The sequence below is a fragment of the Aegilops tauschii genome, chromosome 3, assembly GCF_002575655.3.
Source record: "Aegilops tauschii subsp. strangulata cultivar AL8/78 chromosome 3, Aet v6.0, whole genome shotgun sequence".
In the NCBI taxonomy this organism is placed as follows: domain Eukaryota; kingdom Viridiplantae; phylum Streptophyta; class Magnoliopsida; order Poales; family Poaceae; genus Aegilops; species Aegilops tauschii.
In genome coordinates this window covers 520,745,094-520,772,191 of record NC_053037.3, presented here as the reverse complement: position 1 = coordinate 520,772,191, position 27,098 = coordinate 520,745,094, and the positions used below count along the sequence as shown (strand labels likewise).

The following is a 27,098-nucleotide window of genomic DNA, read 5'->3' as shown; positions in this document are numbered from 1 at the left end:
GTTTACTTTTTTATAAAAGGGTGAATTTTATTGGCTCAAAATGGAGCATCAAGAGGATATAATCACAATGAACACATGCCTGACCTCTGCATAGTTAGAATGCACATAGCAAACACGAACACACGTGTATAAAAAAATACGCTAGCAAATAGTAAAGTCATATAAGACCAAACCTATGGTAGGTGAGTAAAAAAAACCCAAAGCATCTAATCTGCGATTAGCAAACAATAGAAACAACCATATCCGCTCCTGCCAGTTGTCGCTGCCCCAACCCCTAGCCACCTTCGGCAGATGGGCCTGCTGCAATCGCGGCCGAGATCAGCGGTAGTGGCGGCGAGAGAGTGGCCGCAAAGAGGTTCTTGGGTGGATCAGGTAACGCCCTGGTGCCGCCTTGGGGAATGGCACGGAATCGGTCTATGTTTGTTGCCAAGATGGTTTTTACTGGACCACAACATCGAGCTCGGTCTTTGACACAATGTTACCTAGTCTTCGAGATGTCGTTAAAGAGGGGAAGGACTAGATAAGGGGCACCCCTTCAGGACAACTGTAGTAATCACTATTCTAGGCCTGGAGCATGACAAGTGGTGTGCTTAGACGTTGCCATGTGTCACGCGCTGAGCGCTCTCTCTAGATTTCTTTTTTTCCTTTTGCATGTGTTTCTGTTTTTCCTTGGTTTCCAGGGCTTTGATAGACCCCCCCTCCCCCCCCCCCCCCCCCCCAAAAAAAAGCCATGCTTTTCCGTGAGACTAAAAGGGAAAAGCATAATTGTGCTTCCCCGAAAGAAAAGGAAAAAAATACAGTTCATGTGCTTCTCTGGAAAGGTAAAACCGTAACTATGCTTCCCTTAAAAAAAGCAAAGCCTGTGATTTCACGAGAAGCATATTTGTGCTTCCTGAAATGAGAAAAGCACATTTGTGCTTCCTCGGAAAAACATAGCTTGTGCTTTCGTGAGAAGCACAACCATGTTGTCTGAAAAGAAGAAAAACACAACATGCCCTTTTTGAAAAGGGAAAATCACAACTATGTTTGCCGAAAAAAGGCCACCGGGTTAAGGTTTTGTGCGGTTCCAAATTTTGGTATTTTCGGTTCTTTTTTTGGATTTTGATTTTTTTCTTGATTTCTGTTTTCTGGTTTTTTTCGTGAAAAAGGTCCGTCAAAACTACTTATTAACATGGGATCTAGTTTTGAAGATCTCGACATGAGAAATTCAACTGTGAAAACGGTTTATGATTTAGACGCACGGCTCAAGAAATAAAACGTCTTGAAAAGCGAATCTACGAAAAAAATGAAAACTCGGAGGCTGCGAGAAGTGTCACACATCCAATGAGCACTTGTGAGGGAGTGAGGGTACCCCTTAACTACTGATTTCTTCAAAGGATGTCGGATGATAAAGAGTACAACTTCCTTTTGAAATTTAGAGTCGAAATTAACTGGTTAAATATAGTCCATGGGAGAGCGAAAATGCCGTTTGGTGGCCGAGCTGCCTGGCGCTCGCTATCCTGCGCGTTAGGCTAGCTTGCGATCAGCGGCAGACGCGTAGTATTCGCTTGTATTTCAACCTGTAGTCATTTAACAGCCACCGTATTATTCTTTGATCAACAGTGTCATCCCATCTCAATCGATACGTCGTATCAGCGCAAGCACACGTACCACAAACACTAGATCGGGAGCGCGCCTTGGTGCGGGGTGCCGGTCCCAACGTTAGTTCCTTGCTTAGTGGTAGCCCAGACTTAGCATATGCATTCAAGTACTAATTTAATAGATGCTCAAAGAAAGCAAGGTACACACAGGTCTATTACTGATGGTATCGGCATAAGTCCGAAGACAGAACAGAGCACACAACATATATAGGAAATAAAACGTATGATACGACACAGTAAACGGATTAGAAAACCAACATTAGAGCCACAGCTTAACTGGTTCATAACTTACATCAACCACGGAGTAGTTAATCCATCAGAAGCACCATCTCATGGCACTTACCATACATCGTTAGCAACCAAGAGCTAAACAAACACCACACAAAATAGAAGGCCAATGCTGATCATAGTACCAACAGCGGCTGGTCTTTCACAAGCACCACATTAAAGTTTTCTGGGGTCGGTGTAACGGAACATCGCATCGCAAGCAATACGGCACGACAAAAGGGACGATGGACCTAGGAAGAAGCTTCACCATCTAACACACGTCGAGACGTCCATTCGCTAGACCATCAATGCGAGAGCACATCTAACCAACACACCGTGGTCCTGCAATAACACAAGTTCAAGTAAGAGCCAAATCGTGTACAACATAGGAGGCGACCGACGATATAAAAGGTACCTAGCTGACACACCAAAATAATAATCCGCCTAGGGCCGTTTGGACTACAGCTTGGCCCTTTTAGTCGCGGACGTCTCGTCTTCATCCGCCGCCAGGCTTTCAGTTGATTTGCTTCAAGAACAAATAACAATTATGTACAAGAAGTAGAAAAATGATGCATATATTGTTAAACACTCGTATCAACCCACACCCAGATACCTCAACGTAGCAGCAAGCTCACCACCGAGATCAGCAGAGCGTCATCCAGTTTTTCGAGCCCCTAGCAGGCATAAACGAATATTCCTTGTCAATTGACCATCAAACAACCATGTGAATAGGTTTGGATGTATTTTCACCAAGCAAACGAAAGGAAATACCTGAGCACGGCCATCGGAAAACAAGGGTTTACACAACACAGACTTAGGTAGACCACTTGCTGGCCCTCTCTTTATACCGACACTGCAGGTCACAGACCCAACAAATTCACATCACATATCTAGAATCGTTTGTTTACGCCATCTTGGATCATTTTTGTTGGAACAGCTCATACCTTTTGTTGACTGAGGTCGGGGAGGAATTACTCTTCTTTCCTTCAGGGGTGGTAAGTTCATAGAAAAAAAATACATGCGGCAGTAGATCAATACGGTCAAGGCAAATGCATAGCTGTTGTCTGTCCCTGGAGGACAATCTTTTCTACAGGAGAGAACTTGCCCTGGAGCCTTTAGCAATAAGATCAAGAACATAAGCATATGACCAAATCAGGCAAAGGACAGCACATAATTAGCGCGGAGATAGACGGATAGCATGTACCTCTTATGGAAGTCTATCATCTCAGAAGTGTCATCATTTATGTACCACCGACACGCTGCACTTCTGCTCACACCCCTTCGACCTACAGACCGCAACCAAAGACATAGCACGTCACATAAACAGACATGGGCAAAAGAGTAGCCATCTAGTCAACCTAACAAGAGTTCTTACCTTCATAGGCCTTCACCAGAGTTCCAACAAATAGTGCAACCACTGGTTCAGTCGAGCCCAGCTCGATAATGTAGTCTCCCTGAAAGGTTGTAGCACGTTCGCCGCAGAGCACAACAGTTATCTGGCACCCATTGCACAAAATATAAACAAAATATACTGAAAGCAATGGCAGGCTAATAGAGACAACAACACAAACAACAAGCACCTGACAGGGCAAGATGGCATACCTTAGGTCCATGATACTGATACAACGCTTTGTGGAAGGCTCGCTCCTGCTCGAGCTATGATACTGAACAACATCGGATACACCAGTGATAACGCCGAGCACATCTAGACAACCAGAGAAAAGGAAAACATCTTACGGGCACACACAACAAACAAACGAAGACAATGATCATGTAGGCAACACACCTGTGAAGAATTCAGGTGTCTCGAGAGGTGCGGGGAGGCATGACAATTTAGTGAGTGAGTAGGTGCAGAAGGGAAACTGAGCTTCTGGATCAGTATTAGGATCGGCCGTACTGAACCTATTGAACCTGATCATGTGTATCGCATAGACAGGCTTGAAACAAGGTTTGTTCAGGAACACCAAGAACTGTGAAATGTCATATGCACATCCCGCCTTCAGTTTGCCCATAAACTTAGGCACAAGCTTCTCACCAATCTCAGCATAGATGTGGTTGCCCTGCCAAGAAAAACATGCATCAATTACCAAGCATAGAAGGCTGAAGAAAATTACAATCAATGCAGGCGCCGAGGCTGGAGAAATCATATACCTGGGCATCCAAAAGGACCATGTCAGTGTGTTTGATAGGACCGTCATCAGCGTCTCCACAGTGCTGCCACAAACGCGAAACATACACACGGATGGTCAAGTTCCTGTCCCCGACAACAAGAGACTGCAGACCAGCCATCGCCATCTACAACAAAAGGGTCATCACCAAAACACACGACCACCGTTAAACTAAATAAACCAGTATGACATAAGCCACGCCAATACATGCAAACACTCAAAATATCAACCCCACCATACGGAACACACTTATTCAGCCATCGCCAAATGCCGTGTAACAAGATATCATCCAACTCACAAAAGCATGCCACTGACTACCAAAATGAAGACCGGCGTCGTATACAAACCTAGGCCATCCCTGCGGCCCGAAAGACCTCAGGAAAAACAATGTTTTTGGTCTCAGAACCACAGGTTCCATTAGCATCTAATATAAGGATTTTCAAAGAAGCTCTTGAAGTAACACGAGACACTGCCACATACAGCTGCCCGTGCGTAAAAACATGACCCTTAAGATATATGCCAACAGCAGACATGGTCTGTCCCTGGCTCTTATTGATTGTCATGGCATAGCACAAACGAACAGGAAACTGGCGTCGCCTAAGCACAAAGGGTGCGTTTCCTTTCTTCGCCAATAACTCAATCCCGGGGATATAAACGGTATCACCCACATTGGAGCCAGTCATAATAACAGCCTTGATAAGCCGGTCGCCCAATTCTTTTACGATCAGCCGGGTACCGTTACACAAACCATTTGCCTGGCTAAGGTTTCTAAGAAGCATAATTGGAACACCAACCTTAAGAGTCAGTCTATGGTTTGGGAAGTTTATAATTTTAGTTGCATTCAGGTACTCAACTGGATAATAAACTTCTTTGTCTCTAACAGAATCTGCAGAGTCGTCAATAGAATCAACACTTAAATAGTCCCTGCTATCAGTAGGAACCAATCTAATAATATAGTCATTAATATCCTCAGCATGGTCGTTGGTAGGAGCTAAAATGGCTCTCTCTTGCAAGTAGCCAGAGTATAGGTAGTTGAGTAAAAAATCACCATAGACAGAAGAAACAATAGCAGCTATTGGGTCACCGGTCGTATGAACCAAGAGGTCGTCCGGTATCTGTATCCAAGAAGCCTCGACATCATCACCTCGCTTTGTAACAGGCAGCTTCCCCTCCCCCATATCTAGAACCCATCTGCTAAACAAGGCAACATCCTGCCGCGCCTGAATATCCGCCCCAGGGACAAATAAGCGCATGTTAATAGAAAGCGACAATTTCCGAACAGAGCGCCACAGCGGGGAATTTGTGATCGCTGCATCAATAATCTGAGGCCTAGTACCTCCCTCGACGACCGGTAAGATTTGTCTAAGGTCACCACCCAAGACCATTACTATTCCACCGAACGGAACATCTGCAAGATCTGGATTACCCACAGAGAGGACATCACGCAACGTTCTATCTACGGCCTCAAAGCATTTCCTGTGTGTCATAAGCGCCTCGTCCCAAATAACAAGCGAAGATACCATCATCAACTTACAAAGCATATAACCTCTTTTAATATCACATTGTGTATTATCCTCAAGAAGAATAGGTATTTTAAAGCGAGAATGAGCAGTCCTCCCACCAGGCAACAACAGCGATGCAATGCCGGACGATGCAACAGTAAGCACTATCTTCCTCTCACCCCTAAGGAAAGCACATATTGCACTCCACAGGTAAGTCTTCCCAGTACCGCCGTACCCAGAGACAAAAAAAAAGCCTGGTTCCCCCGCCTGTACGCACCCCACAATCGTCTTATAAGCAAACAACTGGTCCTCATTTAAACTATCAAACATAACTAAGGACTGTTCTGCTAAAGCACATGCATCATAAGACAATTCCTCACGGATTAGACGATTATCATCTGATTGTTCACCTTCGCAAGAGCGGGGCGGTAAATTAAAGTTTCTTATATCAGAACCGTGTTTCAAAAAAACGTCGGCCAGCTCATCGAGAAGCATATCTCTTAGTCTGTCAGGAGGAACAACATAATTTCGATTACCCAGGGCGTGACGCAACCTATACTGGATATCATCGTACATGCTAACACAATAACGTTCAAAGAAACCCAGTTCATCCCTGATAGAACAATGCATGAGCATGGTCACAAACAGCTGCCTAAGCCGATGCCCAAACCCCCAGACAACCGCTTCATCAAACGCTGTGTACCACTCACTATCATCTCCTAATAAACCACGCGCAGCGCAAGCCTCTTTAAAGGTGTGATAAAGACGACCAGCATACGTTCGGAGATCTTCGAAAGACCTAGCCCCCTTAACAATCATCAAAAGCATGCGTAAATAATACAATTCACCACTCAAAGGATGCACATAATATACGCGGCCAATCTTTTCACCCCTACCCCTTGGATGCCATGACCTACTTTTAACATCCCATGTCCAAGCAATTGGAAAATCACAGTACGTCAATGACCGAGCTTCTTCGAACATCTCATTCGCAACAAACCATTCGGTAAGCATAGTCTTTTGCAAGAAGTCAGAACCAACAATTTTCGTGAGGTCAGCACCAGCACGATAGTAGACAGTATTCATGCCAGGCATATGAACAGTGAGCCTTTGAACCGACGGCATTTTAAAGTGTATCTCAAACCCAAATATGCGCCATAATGCATCATACTCACATATATAACGACATATCAAATACTCCTGAACCTCGTCCACTCTACGACAACCAGATTTAGTCAATTTTTTTAACCTTTCTAACATGACCTTAGAGTAATCAGCACCCTTGGTGACGTACTTGAAGAGGTATTTCATCACTTGTGTCTTATTACACCACTCTACATTTATATGACCCTGAAATTTCTTGAGCATCGCCATATTATAAGGAACAACATGCCTATTGTCAAGAAAGTGACCATTTTTACTTCGACCGTCATCGCGACGTCGATATAAGACAAACCCGTTATCATCAATGACAGTAGCATCTCTAAAATCCTTTGGAAAATATTTAGAACAAACACCTTTTTTCATGCAGACACATTTATCGTTCATTTCACCACACGGACCGTGCATCATAAACTCGGAAACTAAAGCATACCCTAGAGGATCAAGCAACGCATCAGGTATCTCAGCAGATATTAATGAATTAATATTTTCAACACCAATCTCACCGTTGCCCCCTATCCGCCAGACAAGTATATGCGCGTGTGGCAGCCCACGCTTCTGGAACTCAACGGTATATAGGACTGAAAAGGAAATAAAAAAGATAAGTCAGCCAGACCAGCAAGCAAAATAAATAAAAGGCCGGTGAGAAACACCGACCACACACAAAGCACAGCAGCACATAGTACCAGCTTTAATGGGGCCAAAAGCCCGGCCTGACTTGATCTCATCCAAGTACTCGGCAAGCTTCATGTGATAGACCCTAACAACAACATCTGCCCTATCAGAAGGCGCCTGCCCTGGCTCTAATGCAGCGGTGATCTCGGGCCACTTGGGATTACAAGTGAAAGTGGTAAATACGTCTGGTGCACCATGCACCCGACAAATGGCAATGCCATCATGGAAGTTCTCATTAAAATAACGACGACCACCCATGTGACTGGAGGGCACAATGGTCCTCTTTCCAACAACGTCGCCATCTACACACCCATCACCTACTGCATCGGTAATACCCTGCATATGCTCTGATCTGAACATGTCCTGATTTCTTATGATATACCACAGTCTACTCTCATCGATGCACGCGCGTGCATCAACAACGGACTGGGAGGAGAGGAGACCATAGCATATATATGGATTGGGCTGATCACCTTTGTAATGGCACATAAAACGATAGTAATCTTGCATGGTCATCCTATTCCGACTATTCGTGTCCGAGTCACCACCCCCAGAAGGATACGAAGAAGACGCCTCAACAGACGGACTTCCAGGTGCAGGATCAGGATCTACGGCCCCATCATCATCACCTTCTTCAGGAACAATCAGGTGAGGAACATCAATCTGGAACCCCCTCTCACCATAAGGAAAAAGCAACGGGTATTGCAGAGGCATGAACGCAGTGTTCAGAGAAGATATCTGCTGCAAACCATCAGAACGACTGCGGACAACAATATCCCGGGAAGACGCCTCTAACGTGAACCCACCACCGACAACCAAAGCAGCAAGCCCAGTAGTTGTAGGCAAGCTAAATTGTGGATTATCACCCTCTGAAAGCCCTATAATACGAATCGAGATATCCTCGATAGGTCGCGATCCTCTATCATCTTACTCGCCTCCCTAAAGGTCTGTACCAATGGGTTAGACTCATTAAGCATATCTCTAAGGCCAACCACAATACTCTCATCGACCCCCCAGTAGGTTTATCGTCCGGATTTAAAGCATTCATCCTATGTCTAATCTCATTAGCGGGGTCATGTATGTACAACTCAGCAAACTTAGGAGCATCAACACCACTGGGCACCAGCGAACCAATACGATGAGACACTTGACCACTGATCTTGAAGATCTTAGGCCCACGGCTGCCACCAAAAGAGCGTTCAACGGTAGCACCCATCGAAGTAAAAGCGAACATACAATTGTACTCACGTATAGCCCGGATGAATTTTTTAGCACGAGAAGTACCATCGAATCAAAGGAGCTCCCGGAGATAGGCCGGGGGATCCTTAAAGGGAGGAATATAGACCTTAGCGCCTTTACAACAGCGATTGTAAACCATCTTACGTTGTGTCCAGGATGACCCGGACTTGGAACACTCAGCAAACCAGAAGGAGGCACCACAATACCGGCATAAGAAATCCGGAGGGCCACAGTATGACCTATCTGCATAGCAAGCTAACAACCACCAAAGTTGTGACGCCCCGAGACCGACGCTCCAGACGCCTTCCATGTTTTCCGTTATCGTCGTGTGTATTTATTTGTTTGTTGCATTCATCATCGCATCATTCGCATTGCATTTGGCACTCCGTTGCCGTCATTGTTTTAAAACTTGCATCCGCTCGTAGTTGGCCGCTTCCTTTTTGCCTCTGTTGACCTGCTCTTAGATCAACCGCCGCTCTCTTCTCTCTTCTCTGAGCCCATCAAACCCCCTTGTCTCCAGTGTCTTTTGTCAAACCCCTCGCGTGCGCATTTGAAAACTGCTCTGAACCCGAATCCCCTCAGTCATGACCGTTGAGTTCGGATCAACCCCGAAATACCAAAATACTTCTTTCGTTTATTCTTTTGACTACCCAATTGACCCGGAGCCGCCCGATGACGATCAGACGCCCCCAAAACTCCTTCCGCCTGCTATATATACGGATCAACCCTAAAATTTAGGGAGATGTCCCATCCTCCCAGCCAGCCGCCGCCGCCACTCCACCAAATCTCTCTCGGGATCCATCCCCTCCTCGATTTCACACACCAGCCAACCAAATCCATCCCCTCCTCGATCCACCCGTCCGCCGAGGCCCCGCAGCATGAACCCGACCTCTCCTGCCCTGAGACCTCCGCCTTCGACCGACCTCGCCGGAGACCACCGCTGCTTCACCTCGTCTCCAACTCCGATCATGGTTCCTCCCCGCTTCTGCTTCTCCTTCGCTTCCTCTGCTCCTGTTCCCTCTGGTTCCCTCTCTCACCTGCTCTCTGTCTTCTCCAGAAAACCTGCAGGAGCTCTCCGCCATGGCCGTCGAGAGGAGCTTGCGTCCCCGTGCCCAGATGCTCCTCCGCCGCTGCTGTTCCGCCGGAGCACCAGTGGCTCGGATCCGCCGCCTCGTCCACCTGTCGTCCCCATCTCCGGGGCTCCCTCTTCAGCCTCCTGCAGACCACCGCAGCCTCGCTCCCTCGTGCTCGCCGCTCCTCCCGATCCAACGCGCCTTCCGGCGACCACGACCACGACCAGGACAAGTTGCCGTCTCCTACCTCGCCGTCCAGTCACCGCGTCGCCGTCCAGGACCCCGCTAGCCTCCTCCTCCTCGCGCAGCTCCCCTTGCGCCCCCCCTGCAGCCTCAAGCGCCCGCGCAGGACCTCGCCGGACCACCAAGCGCCAACCTCCCGAGGTTTCCCGTGCCCCGTGCCTTCCCTTTCTTCTCCTTCCTCCTGCAGTTCTTCCTCCCCGTCTCTCGCGCTCTCTCTGAACCCTCTCTCGTTTATTCAGCAGGAGCTCCTGTCGCAGCTGCGGTTCGCTCGATCCCCTGCCTCGAGCGTGTTAACCACGCCCCTCCTCGTCGCCATGGATCCGCGCCAAGCTCCGCCTCCCCGTGCTCCGTTCCGCCCGTTCCGGCCGGTTCCCGCCGACCCCGTCGCCAGGACCCCTGCCGCCGTCTTCTGCATTGCCTGCTGCTGCTTTCTGTTCTTCAGAAACGAGAGCAGCAGCGCCTCGTCCCGCTCCCCGCATTGACCGCGCACGGCCTCGCCTGGGCCACCCCTCCAGCGTCTCCAGATCCGGCCAGCCCGCTCCGCTTCTGGGCCGAGCCCATGGGTGAGCAACCTTCCAGCCCCTCTGCTCTGTTGGCCCAAGTGCAGATTCGGCCCGTTCATGTTTTTTTCCTGTTGCTGCGAATTTAGCTAATTTCCAGAAAAACTGCATGTTTGCAGTTTGCACCCTCATGTTCATGCATATAATAACTCAACAACCGTGCATCAGATTAAAATGTTTTAAACATGTAAAATGCTTAGGATTTCATCTAGTTTCATAATACGCCACTTTCATCCATGTTAAAATGTTTAAATTGTTGTTTGCATTAATTTGCATAAATGCCATGTTAAAATGATTTATTTCATAACTAAATAACCGTAGCTCCAAATTTAATAAACTTTATATGTAAATGGGGTGGAAAAATGCATAGAACAACTTGGTACACTTTATTTTGCTGTTTAACAACATTAAAACTGTGTTTAGGGCAGAACAGTAGCAAATTCGAAATATGCATGAGGATTTTCCGGAATTGTTGTTTGTTGTTCCGGCCTCATTTAAACTTGCCTAGATAGGTAGTTTTCATATGCTTCACCCCTTGCCATGTTTAATAACATTTAATATTATTGGGTACATAAACGAGAGAGAACTAAATAATTGATGTGGTGTTTCGTCAATATGCAACGAGTTGCATATTGAGCTCCACTTAATTTGTAGTATTGTTTGTTGCACTTTGCCATGCCATGCCTCATTAAACCGGACATGCATCATATACTTGATTTTGCATCATGCCATGCTTATGTGATGGTTGTTTACCATGTTGCTTGCTTCTTTCCGGTTTGCTTGTCTCGTTAGCTTCGGTTTCGTTTCGGAGTGTGAGGATTCGTTCGACTACGTCCGCTTGTCTTCTTCACGGACTCGTTCTTCTTCCTAGCGGGATTTCAGGCAAGATGACCATTACCCTCGATATCACTTCTATCTTTGCTTGCTAGTTGTTCGTTCTATCGCTATGTCGCGCTATCTACCACTTGTCATATCATTCCTCCCATATTGCCATGTCAAGCCTCTAACCCACCTTCCTAGCAAACCGTTGTTTGGCTATGTTACCGCTTTTGCTCAGCCCCTCTTATAGCGTTGTTAGTTGCAGGTGAAGTTGAAGATTGCTCCATGTTGGAACATAATTATGTTGGGATATCACAATATCTTTTATTTTAATTAATGCATCTATATACTTGGTAAAGGGTGGAAGGCTCGGCCTTATGCCTGGTGTTTTGTTCCACTCTTGCCGCCCTAGTTTCCGTCATACCGGTGTTATGTTCCTTGATTTTGCGTTCCTTACGCGGTTGGGGATTTATGGGACCCCCTTGACAGTTCGCTTTGAATAAAACTCCTCCAACAAGGCCCAATCTTGGTTTTAACATTTGCCACCTAAGCCTTTTTCCCTTGGGTTCTGCAGACTCAAGGGTCATCTTTATTTTAACCCCCTGGGCCAGTGTTCCTCTGAGTGCTGGTCCAAACCGCGGCGATGTCCGGCGCCCCCTGGGCAACCAGGGTCTATGCCAACCCGATGTCTTGCCCATCCGGTGTGCCCTGAGAACGAGATATGTGCGACTCCTATCGGGATTTGTCGGCACATCGGGTGGCTTTGCTGGTCTTGTTTTACCATTGTCGAAAAGTCTTGTAACTGGGATTCCGAGTCTGATCGGGTCTTCCCGGGAGAAGGAATATCCTTCGTTGACAGTGAGAGCTTGTGATGGGCTAAGTTGGGACACCCCTGCAGGGTATAAACTTTCGAGAGCCGTGCCCGCGGTTATGTGGCAGATGGGAATTTGTTAATGTCCGGTTGTAGAGAACTTGACACTTGACTTAATTAAAATGCATCAACCGTTTGTGTAGCCGTGATGGTCTCTTTTCGGCGGAGTCCGGGAAGTGAACACGGTTCTTGTGTTATGTATGGACGTAAGTAGTTTCAGGATCACTTCTTGATCACTTCTAGCTTCACGACCGTTGTGTTGCTTCTCTTCTCGCTCTTATTTGCGTATGTTAGCCACCATATTTGCTTAGTGCTTGCTGCAGCTCCACCTCATTGCCCCTTTCCTACCCATAAGCTTAAATAGTCTTGATCTCGCGGGTGTGAGATTGCTGAGTCCTCGTGACTCACAGTTTCTACCAAAACAGTTGCAGGTGCCGTTGATACCAGTGCAGGTGACGCAACCGAACTCAAGTGGGAGTTGGACGAGGACCTGGGTCGTTACTATGTTTCGTTTCCTGTTGATCAGTAGTGGAGCCCAGTTGGGACGATCGGGGATCTAGCATTTGGGGTTGTCTTCTTTTATTTTGGTTCCGTAGTCGGACCTTGATTGTATGTTTAATTTATGTATTGTGTGAAGTGGCGATTGTAAGCCAACTCTTTATCCCATTCTTGTTCATTACTTGGGACTGTGTGAAGATGACCCTTCTTACGACAAAACCACCATGCTGTTATGCCTCCAAGTCGTGCCTCGACACGTGGGAGATATAGCCACATCGTGGGCGTTACAAAAGCACAAGACTATCAGGCACAAACCATGCGTAAAGGAAAAACAACAATGACACGACCAGGGAAATAATGATTTTTTAGTAGGTACCTTTAAGAGACTCAGCAAATCCAACCGAGAAACCTTGCCAATCCTTCGGCAAAGGCCCTTTGACAACATCTAACCAAACACGTACGACCAAATAAGAGACTACGTGGAAACAACAAAAAGCAAGAAGAAATCAAGGAATTCCATGCACCTTCGTGTTCAGGACGATGCAGTCTAATCGACACTTTACGCTTTTTCCGTTTGTTGCGATCCACCCCGGTAACCTCCGAGCTCACATAAACCGAGAAACCATGCCAATCCTTCGGCAAGGTGCCGTCGGCGACACGTTCTAACAGAACATGCAGAAACAGGTAAGGCACCACACACCCAAACGACAACAACTAACAACAAACTAAGAACTCGCACGCACCTTCATAGTGAGCACGCCAAAACTCAACGCACCCTTTCCGTTTTCTGCGATTTGCAGCCGCCACGGCCGAGCTCAGATAAGGAAACCAACCATCACCTACCACGTCATAAACAACACGGAAATGAAGGAATTGGTAGAGCACCCTAAGAGACAAAAGGAGGAAGAAAAACTACGGACAGAGACTTACATGTACGCCTGCGAGGAGGAAACCCAATAGGCTGACGCGGCACGTAATGCCTAGCAATCCCAGCGCCAGGCACCCGCCGAGCAGGGACAGCAGCCCCAAGTCCAACAGCATGGCCGGTGCCAGTCACCAGCCGAGCAACACCCCCACGCCCGGCAACAGGCTGGTCTACAGCGGCAGGCACCCACCGAGCAGCACACCCACGCCCGGCGACAGGCTGGTCTACAGTGGCAGGCACCCGCCGAGCAGCACCCCCATGACCGGCGACAGGCTGGACCCCAACGTCAGGCACCGTCCAGGCAGCACCCCGGCGCCCGGCAACATGCTGGGCCCCAGCGGCAGGCACCCGCCGAGCAGGACCCCGACGCCTGGCGACAGGCTGGGCTCCAGCGACAGGCACCCGACGAGTAGCATCCACACGGCCAACAACACAATCAGAAACAGGGACACACCCAGTATTAGAACCTCCACGGCCGCTGGCACGTCCACGACCAGCAGCAGCCCGCCCACGGCCACGCCCACGACCACCTACCAACCCAGCGACAGCTTCAAACGCGCCTTGACCACGAGCCGCAACCGGGGCACGTGCCATGTCAATGACCAGACAACGTCATATCGGAATGCTGGGCAAATAAGAAGCAAGACGCATAACATTAGAAAAAGGACCGATATAACCCTACATAGCATAACATCAGGCATTCAAGTGCATAAACCATCTTACATTATACCCATGTACCAGTAACATGGTCAGGCAAAGGATAAGATACACATTGAATAAAAGAACAATGAATATCCACGAGTTATTACAACCAGGCACTAATCATAGTATACATGCACAGCAACCTGAATGCATATCAACCCGACTCAGGAGAAGACGACCATCAGATAACCACCCCGAAGAGAAGACACCCTATCCAGAAAGTACATCTAAAAGCTACAAGCGATGGAGATCAACCCAGCATATAGCATCTGCCGCCGTAAAGCAGATATTTAAATACAACCAGATGAAGATGTTTTATATTTGCTAAGTTTCTGATTCAGGATTGATAACCAAAACCAACCAATATTGTAACATTATTTTTAAAAGATGCTGGATATCTCCATCATTGTAACGGAATATAAGAACTCTTATCTGTGTGCAATAACCTAGACATGACATCTCCAGAGCACCGATTCAACTTAACTGAATAGGTAAATCAAACACAATTAGATCCTGATGCTCATCCTTGCCTTAACTAAAGTCAAACTCGATTTTTAAGACACCTAATAAAACCAAAGTCAAGCCTATATTCATTTTCTGCATCTTGATGTTCATCCGTGCCTGAACTAAAGAAACCACGGACGATAAAATCTGCACAAGATCGCCTAACCTACGAGAGCCACGCCCTTTGCACACTTTCTCTGTGATATGCTATAAGAGCTACACCCTCTGAACACTTTCTTCGTGAACCCAACAACCTCGAAAGACATAGAGGAGGCTAGGCGAGAGTAAAGAATCACCTTCAAAGAGACGAGTGAAGCAACCTCGAGCACCAGCAATGGCACGACATACCAGCCCAGCAGCCAAGAGCAGAAACAGACCCCGACCAAGATGGACCAGCAAGCAAACCCTAAATAGATCCCTGAAAAACAACACAACCCTGGATGAGTACCTGCACATCAGAAACGGCAAAAACTGCTCTGCTGTATTCATATTCAGAAATATTGAGTAGCCATCTTTTGAAGTTCATAGTAACAAAAATACTCATGGGAATCAAGTAAATGGAATTGATCTATGAACTATAAGATACCAGGTAGCCATACCATTGGATAACACCAATTTTTGAACCCTCAAATATTATGAAACACTATGGACAAAAGCTATGAGAAAATTACTGCTTTGCAGAAACAGCCAGCAACTTGTTTTTATCGCCACGGCTAAACGGCTGAACCAAATTGAGTGAATGACCACTCAACACGATCATGGGAACAACACCTACAAAACATTCCACATGCTCCTCCTCTCATTTTGACATCTAGGAACTCAAAATCGCTGATTTCTGAATCTGAATACCTAAGAACAGCAGCAACAATGATTCCCAGCAACTTGTTTTTATCGCCATGGCTAAACGGCTGAACCAAATTTAGTGAATGACCACTCAAAACGATCGTGGGAACAACACCTACAAAACATTCCACATGCTCCTCCTCTCATTTTGCCATCTAGGAACTCGAAATTGCTGATTTCTGAAGCTGAATACCTAAGAACAGCAGCAACAATGACCCCCCTCCCCCCCAGTTCCCTCACCTAGGGCTCCTAATCCTAGCCCTATTCTCCAAGAATCATCACTTACAGAGGATAGGAGCTCATAGATGATGGGGAATCTCACCTTTATGATCAAATCACAAATATTTGGTGAAGGGGGAAGTTGGGGAAGCTTTCTTGTTCTCCTCTTCTTCTTCCTCCAGATCAGGTCCAGGCTGCCTTTGAAGGTGGGGGAGGGCGTGGTGCAGCAATGAGGGACATGGGGAGGAGTGGGGAGGGAAGGGAGGAGGGAGTAGGCTGGCTGGAGAGGGGTGGGAGGTGGCGTGGAGGAGGAGAGAACGCGACGGCGAGCGGAGGAGGCGGCGGCGGCGCACCAAGGGGGCGTGGAGGAGGAGCGGACGCGACGGCGAGCGGAGGCGGCGGCAGCGGCGGCGTGGCAGGGACCGTGCCAGCGCGGGGTCAGGGTTCGAGAGAGGGAGAGGAGGAGATGCGACGCGAGAGTGCGGAAGGGAGCGACGGCTAGGCTCTCAGCCCTTGCTATTGGATATTTTCCTAACCACGTGAAATGTCTAAAATACCCTCGGCGGCCACCCAATTTTACAGGCGGTGGCGCGATCTGGAGGGCGCCGGCGAACCGCACTAGCCACACTCGCAGCCATAGACGCTGACCGGCGGGGCCCACCAGGCAGGGTCCCCACACGTCAGCAAGGCAGCAAAATAATTCCGAAGTAAGAAAAGTCAGTAAGAAAAATCGAATTGAGGCTACTATTCATCACTATTCATTGTAGCAGTGATCTGGGCTTGATCCGACGGCCAAGGTCATCCGAAAGCGAGATCCTATGGTCTAGAATCCCGAGCGGGGGAACTGGGTGTCCACCGTCGTGCTAGTTTCTAGATTTCTAGATGGGGCGGATTTATGTGTCTCTGCTATGTGAGAGAGGCTAAACATCAGCAAACCTTCTAGCCGTTTACCCACCGTTGGGATTTATACGCGGAACTTTTTGACACAACGAATTAAGTTATTTGTTATTGCCGGGCGAACGTTGGGATTTACGCCCAGAATTACTTGAATATGAACCAACTAGTATTCTCAAAGCAGTTATGCTATTGATTCAACTTTCTTTCTCGAAAAACTTAACGATCAATTTATCTTCAATCATGGTAGTACGACGAAAACTAAAAATAATAAAAATTACATCCAGATCCATAGACCACTTAGCGACGACTACCAGCACTGAAGCGAGCCAAAAGCGTGTCGTCGTCATCGCCCCTCCTTCGCCGGAGTCGGGCAAACCTTGTTGTAGTAGAAAGTCGAGAAGACGTCGCGCTAAGGTCCTATACGACCAGCGCACAAAAACAACAAACACCGCCGATGAAGATTAGCTTAGATGAGAAGGATCCAACCGGAAGACACACGAACGTAAACAAACAACCACCAAATCCGAGCAAATCCAACAAAGACAGATACACCAGAGACATATATCGACACGTCCACCAACGATGCTAGACGCATCACTGGGACGGGGACTAGGAGAGGAGAACCTTATTCCATCTTCAAGGAGCCGGCGCCGTCTCGCCTTCATGAGTAGGATACAAACCCTAAAAATTACTTAAAGAAACGTCAAAAAATGGAGCCCTCCACCGGCAAAGGCTGGGATCCTACATGCCACCATGCTCCTAAGGCCACCGGAATTTATTTAACTCTTTTTCCCGCAGTCCAAAAAGAAAAGTCCATATGTTGCAAAGATAATTTGTTCATGTGCATAATAAAATCTACTTGTATTTTTTTCCAAAATGTTCTTCTTCGTGGTGTTTTTTCAGCTCTTTTTTGTACATATGTTAAAAATCTTCATGGTGTTTTCCGAAAATGAATGTCATGCATTTTAAAAATGTTTGCCATGTACTTTTACAAAAAAAATCATTTTGTTGTTAAAATTGTTAGTTTTATTGTTAAAAATGTTCGGTGCATTTTTAAAAGTTGTTCAACGTGTATTTTAAAAATGGTTAACCGTGTATTTTAAAAAAATCAACACATTTTGAAAAATTAGTCGTGTATTTTAATATTATACATCACATACTTTTTACAAACTGTTCAGTCTGTATTTTCGAAATGTTCATTGTGTAGTTTCAAAACTGTTCATCGTATTCTTAATAATTGTTAACTGTGTATTGAGAAGAATGTACAGCGTGTATCAAGAATATGTTTAGCATTTTTAAAATTCACGTAGAACAGGTGTATAAGTAATAAATTCAACCAATTTTGAATAATTGCAACAAAAACTTTATGTATGCTTGAACACTTTTATTCTTGCAATATGTGACCGTCTTTTCACTTCTTATATATAAAAATAGTGAAATATTTTTTCTTCAAAATATATATGTTGGAAAGAAGTTTATTCATGCACATTTTTTCGCTCTTTGACTCATGCACACATACAGGTGTGGTGTGACACCAGAAATAGAAACAACCAGAACTCAAGAAAAACAGAGACAACATATGATGTGCTAGCTTTTGTTTACGAGCGTATGGTGTGCTAGTAGTATTTAGGAGCTGACTAGTGCAAGGCTCGGCAACAAGTGGGTCAGCGAAGCAGATGTGCGGCATGGGTTAATAACAAATGTAAGCGGGGTGTTCCGGTACCAGCTCAAATGCGCGCACAAGGCGCATCATGTTCATGCAACCATCAGCCTAAAAGGAGGCCCACGTAGAAATCGAGAACACTAGAGAATGGCACAGGTGTATTTCTCCTAAATAGCCAGTGTATATCACTTGAAAAGTCAGAAGGCACGGAACCCAATATGACAATGTTCGGTTGAGATAACGGCCACCATGCAGCTCGGCCTCCAAAAAGCTCCTCTCATGGGAGAGCTCCTATTTGATGTGTTTTGTGTCAAAAAAAAGTGCGTGATGCACAGGGAAACCCGACTGGGCTGGCCGATTGGTGGGCACTGCAGCAAGTGGTTAATGTAGCAACCGGTTACTGCAGCACTGGTTTTTTTGTTTTATCGACTTGTTTCCCCATTGGTGAAAAGACATGGAAAACATATTCCTAAAACCCATGAACATTTGTTGAAAATTTTGTGCACCACTTTTGAAATAACTGAACGTTTTTAAAAGCATGATTTTTTTTCATAATTTTGATCTTTTTTGAAACATAGACATTTTTTTAATTTGTAAATGTTTTTTAAAAAGAAAATACTTAAGAAAACTGAACAACTTTTGAAAATTCATTTTTTAAAGCAAACATTTTTTGAAATTACAAATACTTTTTTAAAAGGATGAATATTTTTTTTAGAAATTTGTTTTTAATTGGGAATGATTTTGTAAAATTCAGCTGGGAGTATCTAGAGTGGGTGAGAGAAGAGCTATGGTTGTCGCTTGCCCATGTATGCTTGGGATTTTCTATTGTAGTATACCCAGGCATATTGGATCCTTCGACTCACGAGGCGCTTGCCTGTCAGGAAGCACTCTCATTGGCCAAAGATATTGGTGTTCATCTTCCCTATATTGCTTCAGATTGCTTGACTGTCACCAGAAACATCAAGGAAGGAGGAGGTGGCCATTACGGTGAGATCATTAAGGAAATTACAAGTTGGAAGCTTTCTTTTGCTACTTGCACTTTTGTTCATGAAGCTAGGAGCTCAAATTATAAGGCTCACAATCTTGGTAGGCATACTTTTTCTCTAGATCATGGGTGGCATATTTGGCTGGGTCAATCTCATGATCGGAACATTACCCCTTTAACTATTGTTATTCATCAATAAAGCCTAGTAGAGTGTTCTAATAAAAAAACTATCCGTAAAAAAGAGACATGACACACCTCTCGTTGCGTGCCTTAAAAATACTCCCGATGTGTTACATACCAGCATAAAGGGCATAGCTTTTTAGAAAACTAGATGATGCCCCGCACATTGTTGCAGGAATATTTTGCAACATATTTCAATTGCAAAAACCTCAATTGCAAAAACCATCCTTTGGTACTAGAAGTAAATCCTAATTTAACCTTAAGACCTCAATTGCATAATATTGTTCAAGTGTGTGGGGAACCGGGGGGGGGGGGCATACGCCCCCACTGTTAAACACGTCATTTGTATTCTATTGTATCTATGTACTCGATTGTATTCTGTTGTAACCTTCCCCTCCTATTCCTCAGGCATAGACTCGGTTGAGGGACATGCATGCACATGCGCGTGTCGCTGCTGTCACTGCACGTTCTCTCCCCACTTCTTACTATGCAACAGATCATCGTACGCAATACAATCACACCAAGACATTATTTGTTCAGCTCCCACCCTCTCCCTAAACACTAGAAAAATCCTCAAATCTCGTCCTTGACAAACATGAAGAGGTTAACACTATTGGTTTAAATCAAGAAATCTAAAATCAATGCGGTCATGTGTGTATCTAGAGCTTTGCAGGGTGGTTTTCGCTGGGCTAGCATGAATTTGCTGCCGATGAAACTTGGAGATGTACGCTTCAAAACCTTCTCGTCCAGCAGTGGATCTCCATCCTCCTTGCTATACGGCCTTGGGGTTTCCAAGGGGCCCTGCGTATACAATAGAGTCACCATAGCAATAGTGATATGTTGAAAATCAAGTTGCTAACTTTTGTACGAATAGATACAGTGAGAGAGATTGAGAGAACATGCTAGCTTATTGTACTTATTGGTGATTCTTATTATATAATTGTTGATTGCTACGATTTGTTACATGATTGCCCTTGTAATAATATTAGAGTATCATTCAATCTATTTATACTATCTATATGTATGCAATATTAAAAGTAATTGTTGAAATAAATTGTCGGTAGTCATAAATTTTCTTTCTAAATAGTTAATAAAATGTTAACCCGTATACAGTCTTTCAGGCTTTAGGTATATTACAGACAATTCCTATAAAATCAGCGGTTAAACAATTTTTAGCCTTTTCATAGTTCTTAGCTCACAGTTCACAACAGCATTTTCAGAATCCATAGCTCAACCGAACACACACCCATCAATTGTCTCAAGACGCTGAAGTCTGTTGCACCACGTTGGGCCAGCCCGGCCCAACTACTCTGCATAGAGAAAGGTTGGTACACTTGTTTTGGACTCAACTGCGACCCGGTTTTCTTCTGCCGGGTCGGATGTGGCCCAAGACGGCTTGCAATTTGAATAAGTCAAATCGGTTGTGGTCGGATGATAGAACTCGGACATAAATAATTTAGTAAGTACAATAGTTATATATAAGTTGACTGAATTTACAATTTGGATAAGTCGATTTTGTAGAAGGAGCAGTTGAAGGAGGAAGAAGAAACAATGAACGACCGTTGGATCTTAATCCAATACCCCAAAATAGACTTAGCTAAATTTCTTTAGGCGAGGTCCCATAAATTTAGTAAGTTAGCCAACGATTTACTTGCCCATATTAGTTTTATAGAAACAACTGTCCTTATTAGTGTAATTATGTTAAAAAAACATTTCATTTGCAACCTTATTTGATAAGTATTTATTGGCTTATAAAAACACACGCAATTTTATTTGGTAAGTCAATAAGAGGTGGGGTAACTGATGCGGTTTTCAGGGAGAACCGGTGAGCAAAAACTAAAGATGGGAGAAAAAAATTAAACAAGTGAAAGGAGGTGGAGACGTACGTAAGGTTGGACGAAAGACCAGCAAACAACACAATCTTACCTCGTTTTGAGTAAGTGAGATTAATCCAAAATACGCTCAGATGCAGAGGCCGAGGGTCTTTCTCCTTTTCTAAAAAAAAACCCAAAATACACAGTCCACAAGCTTTCGCCGGGTAACTAATGAACACTGAACACAGTGATTGACGGTTTAGTGGCGATTGGTGAGCAGCAAACCAAACTGGACCTTGTCTCGACGGGCCGAAGTAGTTGTTGACATGTCAAATCTTCCTAGGTTTGGCTTGGGTTGAGATGTGCCCAACCCACCACTACAACCAAAAGGAGTCTAATTTGCTCTCCAGCCTCCTACAAAGATCACAAGTCTATGGACCTCGGACTACTAGTTCAAAGAATGCATGAGGTCGCCACCCCTAGTTTCTGCGTACCTGCGTTTCACCGGCTGTTAATCCTGCTAGATGACTAGTCCATTTGTCCCGCTCCACTCAAGCAGTTAGTTAAGGACCATCCTTGGGTCATGGCCGCTTCTGGTAGTCAAAAGATTGATTGATCTATCTACAAGTCGTTTTTTGCAGCATAACAGTAGAGGACGACGTAAACTGCAGTTAACGAGACGCTGAAACATAAGCTGCATGGTGATCTTGATTTCCAAATGCAGGCATGCAGCCATGGAAGTTGCTAAATGGCCAACCCAACTAGCAACAACTAGACGGTACACATGTGTGCGGATCTAGAAGCGCTGCGCCTTTAGTTTGTTGATCAGGTCGCGGGATCCTCAAACTGGGATCTCAAGTTTCGAACTCGGTAACGAAAGCCTTTTGAACTGGTTTAACTTTTTTTTGACAAAGTTGTACTAAGCGCAGGTTAATTAATATGAATTGGAGGGATTACCAACATAAAATGAAGCATTAAAAAGATACAAATATAATAAGCGTGCAACCGGCCTGACAAGAGTAAACAATTGTTCTTGAAACATACAGTAAACAACGTGTTTGCTCCTCAAAACCATCAACGATTAACAGAAGAAGCTAGCACACGCATGAAATTTGCATGGGCCGCAATGGCATGATTCCAAGAACTCGCCAAACGCATGCATTTTAGAAAGTGTTATCATACGCACATGGGACTTTCATAGTCTCCCATGTCAAAGATCACTAACTACCAGCTGGTCTCCCATGGTAGGTAAGTACTGTACCCAACCCTACTTGATCACCATGTCCTAAAGCACTAAATAAGGCCCTAATTAAATTACTGATTCACCAGCTTGATTCACTTTCCATAGAAAACCAGCCAAATTCGGCCACTATAAGTACACGTGTCCACGTTAGTAATAACATTCCTCCTACGACACCGACGTACGTACCTAACAAGCACCTGCAAGCTCGCGACACAGGCAGCAGCTCGATCGGTCACCATGCTGGGCCTGCTCGCGCACCTCCACGCGGCGCTCGTGTTCCTCCCAAACAACGGCGGCCCGGCCTGGGCCGGGCCAGGCGGCGGCGCGGGGGCGGTGTATGACGTGACGCGCTACGGCGCCCGGCCGGACGGCATGACGGACGCGACGCTGCCGTTCCTGCGCGCGTGGGCCGACGCGTGCCGCTCGCCGCGCCCGGCCACGGTGCTGGTGCCGCCGGGCATGTTCCTGGTGGGGAGCGCCACGTTCATGGGCCCGTGCGCCACCCGCGCCGTCACGTTCAACGTGGCCGGCACGCTGCTCGCCCCCTCGGGCTACGGCTGGGACAGCGCCTCCCCCGGGCGGTGGCTCACGTTCGAGTCCGTGGAGGGCCTCGCCGTCTCCGGCGGCACCCTCGACGGCCGCGGCGCCCCCCTCTGGGCCTGCAAGCAGCAGCAGCCGCAGCAGCCGCGCCTCCACTGCCCGTCCGGCGCATCGGTACGTGCCTCCCATATATGTCTCGCAGAGCCAGACGATTTCTAGCTAGGTGATCTTGACGTGCCATTTGCGTGGGCGTGCAGTCGCTGACGATCTCGAACTCGAGGGACGTGGTGGTGGACGGGCTGAGGTCGATGAACAGCGAGCTGTTCCACGTGGTGGTGCTGCAGAGCAACGGCGTGACGCTGAACCGGGTCACGGTGGACGCGCCGGAGGACAGCCCCAACACCGACGGGATACACATCCACATGTCCAGCCACGTCTCCGTGTACGACGCCAACATCCGCACCGGCGACGACTGCGTTTCCGTCGGCCCGGGCAACTCCAACCTCTGGATCGAGCGCGTCGCCTGCGGCCCAGGCCACGGCATAAGGTACATCTTGTGATGGGTCGGAGTTTGCAAGACTAGAGGACCTGAGCTAACCCATTGACATCTTCTTGATTGTGTTAACTTAGCATCGGGAGTTTGGGCCACCAGCAAGGGCTGGACATGGAGGACGTGCAGAACGTGACGGTGAAGACGACGTGGTTCACCGGCACCTCAAACGGGCTGAGGATCAAAACCTGGGGGAGCTCCAAGCAGGGTTTCGTGAGGGGTGTCACCTTCGAGGACGCTACTATGACAGGCGTCCACAACCCCATCATCATCGATCAAAATTACTGTCCCCAAAAAGTTGGGTGCAGCGACCGGGTAATGTTCTAAACAAGTTACTCCACACGGCACATATTCATGCATGTATACAACAATAGCCTTTTTATCTGTATGCTCTAGTAATAATTTTGGATGTGACATTGGCGGGGGGAGGCCCCTGACCCAACCGTGAAGAACATCATGGCAACATGGAAATTTGACAAAAAAACGATGAAAAACGCTCAAGATTCGAACTGCTGAACCTGATTCAAGAAAACACTGCCATGGCAGCAAAAACGTTTATATATTATTATACTACTTTGTATTCGTGTTTTTTCAATATGTTAATTAATTTGGCTGCTGTTGTTAGTAGTAGATTTTTTTCTCGGCTGCCAGCATTGATTTGGTGCTTCTTGTTTACAGAGTTCGAGTATCAAGATCAGCGAGGTGAAGTACGTGGACATACGGGGGTGGTCGACGACGCCGGTGGCCGTGACCTTCAACTGCAGCAGGAGCCACCCGTGCAGCGGGATCAGCATGCAGGACGTGAAGTTGATGTACGACAGGCGCGTCGCCAAATCCTCCTGCCGGAACGTTCAGGGGAGGTCGGTGGGTCTCGTCCTGCCGCCAAGCTGCCTCTAACAATGTTGATGACGACTACACTCATGACGACGAGATGCCACACATGTAACATAATTGGCGGAAATGTAACGTAGTATAGTGAATAGTGACGTGTGCGGTAATTTACAATTATATTTATACTGTAATTTGGTGCATAATGTTATTTAGAAACGTTTCAATTTGTAGGAGTTTTATGGAGCTCGGAAGTTCCCAGTGATTTGAAATCTAGTTTATTTTTGCTATGAAAGCAATTCCTTCCCGCTTTCATCAACGGAGGCAAGCATTTACAACAGGCCCAAAAGATCTGTAAAAGGAAAATGTGTCCTCTCTACATCAGAGGATGAATTAGGAATACCATCATGTATTTGGTGCCCATCCATTTGTGCGATAATCCACCTTGTAGCTACCTCCCCTAATCTTCTACTCCCTCCATCCCGTAATATAAGAGCGTTTTTGACACACTCTTATATTATGGGACGGAGGGATTATATCATTGTTGGAGAACCTTTCATCCGCTTTAGTTCTGCAACTTCAACCAAATATCCATCATGTAGCAAAAATTGATGGACAAAATCAGTAGGTCATTTGGGAATTTTCCGTGAAAGCAAGCATTGTTTCTTGCTTTCCAGATTGCCCAAATAGTGGCTTATAAACCCACGGGCACCATCTTCCTTTGATCCAAAGGGAAGTCAGTTATCACATAAATGTGATAAAAATGGTATGTACACATTGGAAATTCATTTCGCATTGAAGAACACTTTGTACAAATGTGCAACAAGACACGGGGAAAGGAAGAATTGACCAGCCTCACGAAAAGGTGTTTCTTTCTCCTAACATGTCCTCCGAGTAAAATATATCTAGTCAAAATGCTTGTATGAAGCACAAACCAACATAAAATCTTAATTTGGGATGTAACTTGGACTTTTGTAACCAAGTTTTAGGATATATGCCAAATGGAATTTAGTTGCAAGCTAAAATATTTTACAAAGTGTTTACCCTTAGTTCATGGGTTCATACCACTGTATCATTATCATTGGAAACACAACACCATCCAATAACCTTTCCATTGCTACCCACATTTCTATATATTGTCCCCTGATATTATTTCTTCTAAAACTTAAACATGACAAACCCAAACCTTGGTCATCATAGTATAGATTGTTGATGTTCTGAGAGAATGTAACTGTCTATAACATTGCAAATGCGAGGTTAATTGACAATCGACCAGTTCTCATAGACCATGGTCATTTTCCCATTTCCCTCTTTCCTTCTACATAAGGAACATAACAAGCCTTTAATTCCATCATTTTAACCAAAACAATGACTGACATGCTTACTTCATAGTCTAAGTAAGATTTATGTTTCTTAAGACATCTCGCCTTATCCCCTGCCGATTCTCCAGCTAAATTCGTACCAGGTTTGTACAACATGTGAGAAGTACTATGAGAGTGTCGACGTTCTATTGACTGTTGACCCACCACGAGCATCATGCTAGCTTCTTGTATTATCCCCTTGGGATATTATCCGCCTTTGGCTCGTCATCGACGAGGCTTCTATCAAGATCCATCCTGAATTCAAGTGACGAAGGGAATAGAGAGGGTGTTTGTGTTTGTGTACGCGCACGAGAGAGAGAGAGAGAGAGAGAGAGATCACTACTAACACTTCTAATTTAATCAATAAAAACATTTTCTTTGCAAAAAAATCTAATCAAACTGATCGAATACACTCGCACGAGTAGAGTAGAGATGTCTGGCATCATCCATAAGATGGCAATCGTAGTACGTGGTAAACTAAGAATAATAAAAGAGTGTATGCATATACCAATACTACACACAAGACATGCGCAAGTAGTAAATATGTGTATGCAAATGTTCTTTGTGTAAGCAACATATAATACCACACGACATGTGTGACAAGCGGAGTCGAAATTAAGTTATGATGATTTGGGTTACCAGCTCTACTTTAGAAAATTACATAATCCAAAGCAAAATATAATACCAAGGAAGTAAAGCAGTGTCATGGTAACAACAATAGGAGTTTGAAGCAATAAATCAGGTCAAGTATCTAATATGTTATTTTAATTGTTAGAAAACTAATTAAAACAAAACAAAACAAAACTATATATATATATATATATATATATATATATATATATATATATATATATATATATTCGCAAATAACAGACTATGTTGAGAAAGTGTGCCAAATAATGTTTATCATTATTTATGGATATACACTGACAAATATATTGCATCATAGAGACCTAATATCGCCTAATAAAAACCCAAACCCATCCAACATTGGTAGGTGATGATCTTGGCCGTATCCAACTTTAAAGTGTATGCTACCAATATTTATTTCTCTAGAAAATCTCTAAGAAAACGTCACGAAGTATTTACCCCTTTTGTGGTGTCTAATCTCCTATCAACAAAAGCATA

General features: G+C 45.5%; 2 protein-coding genes across 15 annotated transcripts; one reads left to right on the top strand and one right to left on the bottom strand.

Annotated features, from left to right (window-relative positions):
- Positions 1–1,885: 1,885 nt before the first annotated feature.
- LOC109743040 (uncharacterized) lies at positions 1,886–16,405 on the bottom strand. 14 transcript variants are annotated; one of them, XM_020302125.4, is made up of 18 exons: positions 16,013–16,405; positions 15,144–15,265; positions 13,647–14,266; positions 13,460–13,555; positions 13,241–13,378; positions 13,093–13,161; positions 7,425–7,498; positions 7,245–7,319; positions 4,059–4,202; positions 3,694–3,967; positions 3,510–3,612; positions 3,283–3,403; positions 3,112–3,193; positions 2,852–3,020; positions 2,679–2,760; positions 2,521–2,581; positions 2,323–2,433; positions 1,886–2,249 (listed from the first exon to the last, which is right to left on the bottom strand). In XM_020302125.4, exons 3-7 carry the CDS (start codon positions 14,233–14,235, stop codon positions 7,485–7,487), a joined length of 906 nt encoding a protein of 301 aa, XP_020157714.1. In that variant the 5' UTR covers positions 14,236–14,266; positions 15,144–15,265; positions 16,013–16,405; the 3' UTR covers positions 1,886–2,249; positions 2,323–2,433; positions 2,521–2,581; positions 2,679–2,760; positions 2,852–3,020; positions 3,112–3,193; positions 3,283–3,403; positions 3,510–3,612; positions 3,694–3,967; positions 4,059–4,202; positions 7,245–7,319; positions 7,425–7,484. The 14 variants fall into 14 exon arrangements, 13 of the variants coding, with proteins under 13 accessions (XP_020157714.1, XP_040260496.1, XP_073367061.1 ...); XM_040404562.3 differs by having other exon boundaries at positions 4,059–4,121; XM_073510960.1 differs by having other exon boundaries at positions 16,013–16,395.
- A 6,619-nt stretch (positions 16,406–23,024) lies between these two features.
- LOC120976906 (polygalacturonase-like) lies at positions 23,025–24,887 on the top strand. Its single transcript, XM_040404559.3, has 4 exons — positions 23,025–23,405; positions 23,489–23,778; positions 23,862–24,096; positions 24,460–24,887. The coding sequence occupies exons 1-4, from the start codon at positions 23,064–23,066 to the stop codon at positions 24,676–24,678; spliced, it is 1,086 nt and encodes a 361-aa protein (XP_040260493.3). The 5' UTR covers positions 23,025–23,063; the 3' UTR covers positions 24,679–24,887.
- The last annotated feature ends 2,211 nt before the right edge of the window (positions 24,888–27,098 follow it).

Excerpts from the sequence above, each read along its gene's own strand:
- LOC109743040 (XM_020302120.4), bottom strand. The coding sequence starts at position 14,235 with ATGGCACGTGCCCCGGTTGCGGCTCGTGGTCAAGGCGCGTTTGAAGCT. Across the intron at positions 13,379-13,459 it reads TTGGCGTGCTCACTATGAAG|AACGTGTCGCCGACGGCACC; the intron begins GTGCGTGCGAGT and ends ATGTTCTGTTAG. Across the intron at positions 13,162-13,240 it reads GCATCGTCCTGAACACGAAG|ATGTTGTCAAAGGGCCTTTG; the intron begins GTGCATGGAATT and ends GTGTTTGGTTAG.
- LOC120976906 (XM_040404559.3), top strand. The coding sequence starts at position 23,064 with ATGACGGACGCGACGCTGCCGTTCCTGCGCGCGTGGGCCGACGCGTGC. Across the intron at positions 23,406-23,488 it reads ACTGCCCGTCCGGCGCATCG|TCGCTGACGATCTCGAACTC; the intron begins GTACGTGCCTCC and ends GTGGGCGTGCAG. Across the intron at positions 23,779-23,861 it reads GGCCCAGGCCACGGCATAAG|CATCGGGAGTTTGGGCCACC; the intron begins GTACATCTTGTG and ends GTGTTAACTTAG.